General features: G+C 36.6%; 1 protein-coding gene across 2 annotated transcripts; it reads right to left on the reverse strand.

The window, feature by feature from the left end:
* Positions 1 to 2,229: 2,229 nt before the first annotated feature.
* LOC103418295 (beta-glucosidase 4-like) lies at positions 2,230 to 7,863 on the reverse strand. 2 transcript variants are annotated; one of them, XM_070815268.1, is made up of 8 exons: positions 7,803 to 7,863; positions 7,163 to 7,682; positions 4,683 to 4,908; positions 3,835 to 3,950; positions 2,861 to 3,075; positions 2,742 to 2,776; positions 2,572 to 2,670; positions 2,230 to 2,365 (listed from the first exon to the last, which is right to left on the reverse strand). In XM_070815268.1, exons 2-7 carry the CDS (start codon positions 7,189 to 7,191, stop codon positions 2,623 to 2,625), a joined length of 669 nt encoding a protein of 222 aa, XP_070671369.1. In that variant the 5' UTR covers positions 7,192 to 7,682; positions 7,803 to 7,863; the 3' UTR covers positions 2,230 to 2,365; positions 2,572 to 2,622. The 2 variants fall into 2 exon arrangements, with proteins under 2 accessions (XP_070671369.1, XP_070671366.1); XM_070815265.1 differs by lacking the exon at positions 7,803 to 7,863 and having other exon boundaries at positions 7,163 to 7,767.
* Positions 7,864 to 8,908: the final 1,045 nt, after the last annotated feature.

An 8,908-nucleotide genomic window follows, 5' to 3' on the forward strand; every position in this document is an offset into this window, starting at 1 on the left:
GTTCAAAAGCTTGAATGATATCTATGAAATGTGCAATTTCTGTGTGATAGAGCCTGAATGTTTTGAAGAAGCATCAGGAGATAAAGCTTGGAGAAAAGCTATGTCCACAGAGATTGAGATGATCGAAAACAATGACACATGGGAGTTGGTCAAAGGGCCATTTGATAAACCTGTAATTGGTGTAAAATGGGTCTACAAAACAAAGCTTAATCTGGATGGTTCAGTGCAGAAGAACAAGGCACGACTAGTGGCTAAGGGTTATTCTCAAAAGCCTAGAGTGGACTTCAACGAGACCTTTACACCTGTGGTAAGACTTGATAACATTAGAACTCTAATTGCATTGGCATCTCAAAAGGAATGGAAGTTGTTTCAATTAGATGTTAAGTCTGCATTCCTAAATGGTACACTGCATGAGGAAGTATATGTGGATCAACCACAGGGATTTGAAGTTCAAGGACAAGAAGACAAGGTTTACAAGTTGAAAAAGGCCTTATACGGTCTGAAACAAGCTCCCAGAGCTTGGTATGATGAGATAGACAATTATTTCAATCGATCCGGTTTTAAGAAAAGCCAAAGTGAAGCTACTCTGTATACAAAGTTCAGTGATGTAGGTGTGCTTATTGTATCTCTATATGTAGATGACATTATCTATACAGGGAATTCTGATGAAATGATTCAAGAATTTAATAAGGATATGATGAAGCAATATGAGATGTCAGATCTAGGACTATTACATCACTTTCTTGGTCTGGGCATAATTCAAACCGATAAGAGTATATTTATTCATCAGAAGAAATATGCCAAGTCACTACTTGAGAAATTTGGATTGAAAGATTGTAAAGCTGTGAAAACCCCACTTGCAATTGATGACAAGTTATCTAAGGAAGATGGGAGTGAAGATGCTGATGAAAGTTTGTACAGGACAATGGTTGGTAGTCTGTTATACCTGATAGCTACTAGACCCGATCTAATGTATGCATCTTGTTTGCTGGCAAGGTTCATGAATAAAACTACCAGAAAACACATGGGGACAGCTAAAAGAGTCTTGAGATATGTACAAGGCACATTGGATTTTGGGATTGAATATGTGAAAGGAAAAGCTGTTGTGTTGATAGGCTACTGTGATAGTGATTGGGCAAGAAGCTTGGATGACATGAAAAGTACCTCAGGCTATGCATTTAGTTTAGGTTCATGAGTGTTTTCTTGGGCTTCTGTTAAACAATGCAGTGTGGCTTTATCTATTGCAGAAGCCGAGTATGTAAGTGCTGCAGAAGCTACAACACAAGCAATGTGGTTGAGGTTTGTTTTATCTGATTTTGAAGAAGAACAGGTGGAGGCTACACCTTTGCTATGTGACAATACTTCTGCCATAGCCATGTCTAAGAATCCAGTGTTTCATCATAAAACCAGGCATATTAATCGGAGGTATCATTTCATAAGAGATGCCATTCAAGATGGGACAATTGAACTACACTATTGCAGCACAGAAGAGCAATTGGCAGACATCTTTACCAAGGCTCTTCCTAAGGATCGATTCGAATACTTGAGAACTGCTCTTGGTGTGAAATTAGCAAAACATTTAGAAGGGAGTATTGGAGTATAAATGTATTTGCTGTGATAGTTACATTATAAGCAATGTGTAGGATTTAATGTGAACCGTTGGATCATATTCCAATTGGTATTTAGTTTAGAGTGTAATGAGTCATAGCTCATGACAAGTGTAAGTATCTTACATGATGACTTAGGAATGAATGGTTGTGATTGCTTTGTAATAGAGTGAGTGAAATTGTTCTCATTCCTCTAACTGTCATATAAGTTGTAAAAAGTTTTTATGAAAAAAGAGTTGAGATGGAATCGACACAGTACTAAGAAACATTTCTCTCCTTCTTCTTTGGTGTATTTTCACTGAGCTTTTAAACTTCCATTGAAACTAACACAGAAACCAAACTCTAATAGCATCAGCCACCCACGTGTCTCCTAATAACCCATCTATACGACCTTAATATCACAAGCCGTGTACACATGCATATTTTCATGCAAAGTAGATGAGCAGCACAAGCCTCAGCCTTCCACATCCAAGACAACGGTTGCTGCAACTAAGTACTCATCAACCTTGCAATGGTAGCACGACTCCATGCAGGCGATGAATGACATGATAATCTATATGGAATTTGTGAAGTCTTTCGTGCAGGACTTACTAAAGAATGACTTGAAAGCTTGTTCATTTGATAAATGGATGAAATGAAGTCGACCTACCTTATCGCTTTGGCAACTGCTGAAAGGTATCTCTTAAAGTAACTAACTCTCAGTTTGTCATCCAGCATTTCATGAAGTGGGGAGGTGTCATTATCTTCGTCATCCATACCTGTAATTTAAAAAAGAAATTAAAAGAATCATAATGTTGACTAAGTACAAACTCCTATAGTTTTCCAGACCAATAATCAAAAGAACTTTAATTCAATATATTTCACCTCAGTACATATTTCATTTATATAATGGGCAAATGCATTAAACCACAACTGAAATTCTAGATTCAATTTTGTTTTCCAAGTAAAGTCTCTCCAAGCATACCATTCTCAGTAACATATATTGGGGGATTATTGTATCTCTGCGCTTTGTAATTCAGAACCTTATGCATGCCCCAAGGAACAACATACAGCCATTCTGATGCTGCCCGCCAAGCAAAATATTTCAGTAGACTGGACAGTTAGTGGAATATGTCTGCAGGAGAGAGTTCATACCTTCTCACCAATAGCCTCACCCCCTTCCCATTCAACTGATGATAAAGAGAGAAAATTATATAAAGATCAAGAGAAAATTTGTTGTGAAAACCAATGACATAGTAGTTACAGTATTTTACCAATTTTCTCTATCCCTTGTGCTTTATAAAAATCACCCTTATCATGGTTATCTCTTCCATGTGCAATAAATCTCGATGCATAGTGATTCAGACCAATAAAGTCTACTGAGTTCTTAAGCAACTCCTTATCTTTCTCTGAAAATATGGGAAGCCGATCTCCAAGTCTTTCACGCATAACTTTGGGGTATTCCCCATGATATATTGGATCTAAGTACCTGCGTTTGGAATCAGCTGAGACGGATTCTAAACAATAGTGTAAGAGGAGAAAACCATTTAAATTCATCTAACGAACTGCCTGGCTTGGCAGCAAGCAGAGCTGGAGAAATTGCTAAAATCATCTGCACCCATTCAATGATGCGGCCCATATGCTGTTTATATGTCTCAGAGTAGGTTTTATATCTTATAAGGATTCAAATAGAATGCATCTTTCAATTAATATGGTTTCACCAGAAGGCAACAAGACAATTTGGTTGCATTTCAAGTAGATGGGAATACTCAATATAAACAGCACGATACATGAAAACTTATGGATCTGCTCAAAACTAAGATACAAACTTTGTATTTCTATGTTGTTTTGTCATTAATTACAGCCCTACTCTCACCAATTAAATAACTACACAATAACTACACTGAGATCAGTTACTCCTGCTAATTTACCATGAGGTTTTCCAATGTACTTTGACGGTATGGATGCTTTAATCGTGCACATTTAGTGTACTTGTGTGAATATTGAATGCACATTAAAATTGTTGAGAATGAGTGTCTGTATGAGGGCTCATGTGTGTGTGTGTGTGTGTGTGTGTGTGAGAGAGAGAGAGAGAGAGAGAGAGAGAGAGAGAGAGAGAGAGAGAGAGAGAGAGAGAGAGAGAGAAAGAGAAAGAGAGAGATCCATACATATTATCTGAAGTTACATAGTTAGTTAACAGTATTTTTTGTGACCAAACAGTTACATAATTTAGGGAACAAGTAATTACCACCCAAGCTGAAAATCTAGGCGCCTTGCTGCAGCAACTTTATCTTCAATTGTGTCTGAATTAGCCTCTGCCCATTCACAGTCTACGACCAAGCCAACTTGTCCCCCTTGCTTGTCCTGAAAGACAATAGTAGCAGCAAGAGTAAGAACAATATATAATATTTGGGTAGTGGAGTGGAGAAAGAAGATAAAAAAGGTCGTACCCAGTGCACAAGGCTCCCGCTTTACGCAGGGTCTGGGAGAGGTGAATGTCGGCTAGCCTTACCCCCATTTTATGGAGAGGCTGCTCCCAATTCCGTATGGGCTGCTTTGAGCGACGCAAGTCCTGTATGTGCCCATATTCAGAAATCTATATTATGTATCTTTAACCTTGACCGTCTTCCAATCAATTTCACATTCATTGCACTTTACGTGAAATCTGATTTTGAACCCAAATATTTAAGCACGGTTTATTAAGTTTACATTTTCCCATATGATGTCAGTTCTACTTAAAAACATATCCTAAATTATAAACGAATTATGTGAAATATTTCTGGATATCAGCTAAATGAGTTCTTTAGCTGACTACATGCACTCTCCCATATATGAAAGGAAAAACAAATAAAGGAAAAAACAAACAGAGAGAACACTAGTGTTAAGATTTGCTTGTTCACAGAATCACAATCTAATCTTACACAAGAAGGAAGCTATAAATTACTGAAATGCTGACTAATATATTACTTCCCTTGTTGAGTAAAACATCTTGCCTTTAATAAATAAAGTGATGAAGTCAACGGCAAATACCAGAAGCTCGGTCAGTGATAAAAAGAGTAACAAGGAGACAAGCAGACAAAGAAACAAACAGTAAACCTTATACTTGCTTCGGTATATGGAAACAGCAGCAGCATGTGCCAATAGTTGGTGGTGTGCAACCCAAAATGGTTCTGTTGACGTGCATTCATGCCTTCCAGGAGCAAATCTCCCAACACCATAACCGTTAATAGCAGTCTGATAAGGCTCATTAAAAGTGATCCAGTCCTTCACTCTATCGCCAAAGCTTGCAAAGCAGGTGTCTGCATAGACTGAGAAGTATTCTCTGCATTCACAAAATCTGACTACTCATATGATAGAATCTCACAGCACTAAATAACATATAGGCTATGAGGAAATTGTCTAACAATGACTTAAACACATACAAAAAATTACTATATTTGTTTCCTGAAAGTAACGGAAGTTTGTGCTGCATATCATTTTTTTTCCCCTGCCAATACTGATGCATGCAGACAAACTGCTGTATTGTAGATGATTTTAAGATTGCTAATAACCTGTATTCCCTAATAGAACATTTAATATTAGCCAGAAGACCCTTAATGCTCTTGCTACCCAGAGTTTCTGTTCCTCTTCTATAGAACTACCTTCTCTATTGAATTAGTCATTCTTTCTAATGGGTGCTCTATTAATCTTTGTTGGGTCTAGTAACCACCATAGCCCATGTCTCCTTTTTTATCTTCTACAGGTGCCACTTAACCTTCTCATATACGAGTTAGTTACTCTAAGCCACATTATCTCAATCTCTCTACCAATGATGGAGCGCAGATGGCACAAATTCTTCTCTTTTGGAGTTCTTTTGACTCACAATATTGTCGCCACCTCCACACCTGTATTTCTTCTTTTGTTGTAATTGTATTCTACGTATTCAGTTTTATATCTACTTATCTTAAGTATATTGCTTCTGAAGTTTCTCTCCGTAACTCTTTTTTATAGCATTCTTGCATCTTTAGTCTATTAAATCAAAAGAATATGCCAATAGTCTGACCATATATAAAGCTCATCCTGAATATCAGTTTGTCCATAAAGAAAGGGCCTCTGTGTTGATCCCTGATATAAGTCTACACTAAAAAAAAACTTGCTTTTCTCTCATGAAATTCTTCACAGAATAGTTGTACAAAAAGCAATTCGGGGTTGTCCAAGAGAATGAACAATGTACGGTTGGTCAAATAAAAGCAACACATATACCGATAGGCGGAAATATATTTTAGCTCACGTGCCTTGAGTTAAAATACATCCAAAAGGAAGAAAAGGGATGAACTTGCAACTTGGGTTCTTGCGGATCAATTCACAAAATTTTAAGCAGTTCTAAAAGCATTTGAAGTGCTTCTTGCAAGAAGCATTTTTAAGTGTTTTTCCAGGATTTACTTGCATTTTTACTAAAGATGAGGTTCAAGAACATTTTCACCAAAAGAACTTTCAACATTTTTAAAAGCACTTCCAAATAATTCCATAATTGTTGGAGCTTCTAGAATAATTCAGAGTTTGTCTGATTTTATTTAAAATGCTGGAGCTTCTAGATGTTTTAACACTGTTTTGCTAGGCTTTCTTTCGTTTTCCTAGGGCATATGGTCTTGTTTTTATCAGTCAATATAATTAGACTTTTAGAATTCCTATAAGTCTTTAATGTGAGTCATTAATTACTAGCCTTCCGGTGCTTGTGTAGCTCTATATAAGGGAAGCAGATTGTCTGCCTCTTGTTTGGGTGTCCTCCTCATCCCCTTTTATATTCTTATTGCTTTTTGTCTTATTATCTCTATAAAAAAAATTAATATAAAATATTGACGTAGCTTAACCGTGACCGCACAAAATATGAAAGGATAGGAAGGACACTCAAACAGGAGGGCAGACAATCTGCCTCCCTATATAAGACCCATTTTGTACTTATACAATTAGTCCATGAAGAATATTGTGTTTGCTTCAACATAAGTTATGCCCACATTCCCACAATTCAACCTCACCAAACACTAACTTTAGCCTGTTGTTGTGGACCTAAACAACCACATAAGACCCAATCCGAAACGTGCAGCATTCTTTGAGGAATCAAGCATCTTACAGTGGTTGTTTGTTACCTTGCCGGTGAATCTTTTTTGTATTTCTGGAATTGTGTGTTAACATTTGTGAGATATTTAATTTTCTTCCTAATTGTTATTTTAATTCCTATCTCAGCTTCATCATTTGCATCCTATAGTGCCTTGTACATATGAATTAAGAGTTAGGTAGTCCTATATTATAATTTAATGTTAGAATAATTCCTAACTCTTGCTATAGAGTCTAGTGTTTGTCTAACAGAAATGATTGCAGTTGTTCGTGGAAAGGCGTCATGCGATGTTAACGTATCTGTCTAAAATTCACAATGGAAGGATCTTACAGCACTCTGCAATTCGTTGGCACATGGACATAAACTTTTCTCTATTCCTTGCTTTCAATTTCAAGAGAAGAGTTGGAATGAATTGAGTAGATATCTTCACTTGTGCAATAATAAAACAAAATTGATATTTAAATGATGATATAGAACTTACACAATTTGCTTATTCAGCCACCCTCCCATATTCTCATGAAGGTACAAGGGTAGATCCCAATGGTACAGTGTTACGTCAATGAAGAAGGGATACGTCAAGAGAATGAAACATGGACATACGCTTCAAGAACTTTTTCAAGAACTTTTTCAAGTCCTTGTCTGAATTCTGCTTGGGGATATCCACTTAAAACATGTCATATTGTAATCTCCACATGTTTTCAAAACCTTAGATAGCTAAGGACACTTCTGCCACAACTATCTTAAGTTTTCCTAAGGAGCCAATTATAAATATTTTCGTCTAAACATCACCAAAACATTGTCCATTCATATTTGCCGAACTTGTGAAAGATCCATTCAATCTTGAAGTTATTATTGACCATTAATCTTGAAGATTTGATCAATAACATTTCAACTTAGCTCAAGCATCTATGCCGTTCAAATCACCTTCACTACCATATTTTAATGCAGAGATCACTTCCCAGAGGTAGGATGTCAAGAAGAGTCAAATGCGAAGGTAAATGCTAAAAAGGAAATGAAGGTGAGAAAGTAATTTTAAAACATAAAACCAGAGGACAGTGAATTGATAATATCCTGCGTTTTAGCACTAGAAAGAACTCTATAGATGGCAAAAGGTAGCATACCAGGGAAGATTCGAGACCATGATATGGAAAAACGATGAGCTTCAAATCCCAACTTGGCAATGAGTTCAACATCTTCCTGTTAGCATTAAATAGATTGTGAGTTGTGTTAAATGACTCAGATGAATTGAAATTTCAGACTTGCATAACTATCTGAACAGAATGAAGAACGGCAAGTGTAAGAATTTTATCATGTTCTTTTAAACCATTACGAAAAGAAAACGCTACTAACAGATGGGGCCAGAACTGACCACATTCTTCCCCTTCCTAAACCATCAACATAAATAGGGGGAAATGACATTGAAAACTAGTAGAGACATCACAAATACCAGCAGTTTTGGGAAGATAGCACTGGCATAATGCCAAAGACCAAAAGGATTGATTCGGTTATGACCAACTTTCTACTAACCTTATACCGATGATATTGATCAACTGCAACATCCCCATTGCTTCCATCAATGATATTCCCTAATGAACCAAGACACACATAATAAGTTCCGTAAGTTGCTAACTAAAAAAATAGTATCAGATTGGACAAAATCAAGAGAAATTCAGGTCCTAGAAAATATTATCACAAGCTCAATGAAGAAAAGGTACCTTTTGAATGTGAAAAGGCATCCCAAATGCTGGGACCCCTACCACCGTCCTTGCAGGCTCCCTCTACCTACAGATAAACAAGAAGCCCCTAAACCAAAATTCATAGACTCTGAGTTTTGGAATTCAAGACAGTGCATTGGACAACTCAAAAGTAGAAAATGGGATTTGTTATTTTGCAAAAATATGATTGAAGACAGGATACTCACAGTTACAAACACTACATTATCTTAGTGGTCGCTTGTTTTTTAACCATGGAACAATCATGTACATATTTTATTTTGAAACATACATGTACAGATACTTAAACAAACAAACAAACAATAAATAAAATTGCTGAGTAACATGCAATGCAACAAAAACTGGGATTGTGATTGGCTAAAATTTCATTTACGAAGTAGAAACGTAAATTAAGGGCGCGTTTACTAATCCATAATCAAATTGAGAGGATTGAGTTGAGGAGGAATTGGATTGAGGAGGAATTGAAATGAGGTGGAATCAGAATCAGATTCCTG

The sequence above is a fragment of the Malus domestica genome, chromosome 02, assembly GCF_042453785.1.
Source record: "Malus domestica chromosome 02, GDT2T_hap1".
NCBI lineage: Eukaryota > Viridiplantae > Streptophyta > Magnoliopsida > Rosales > Rosaceae > Malus > Malus domestica.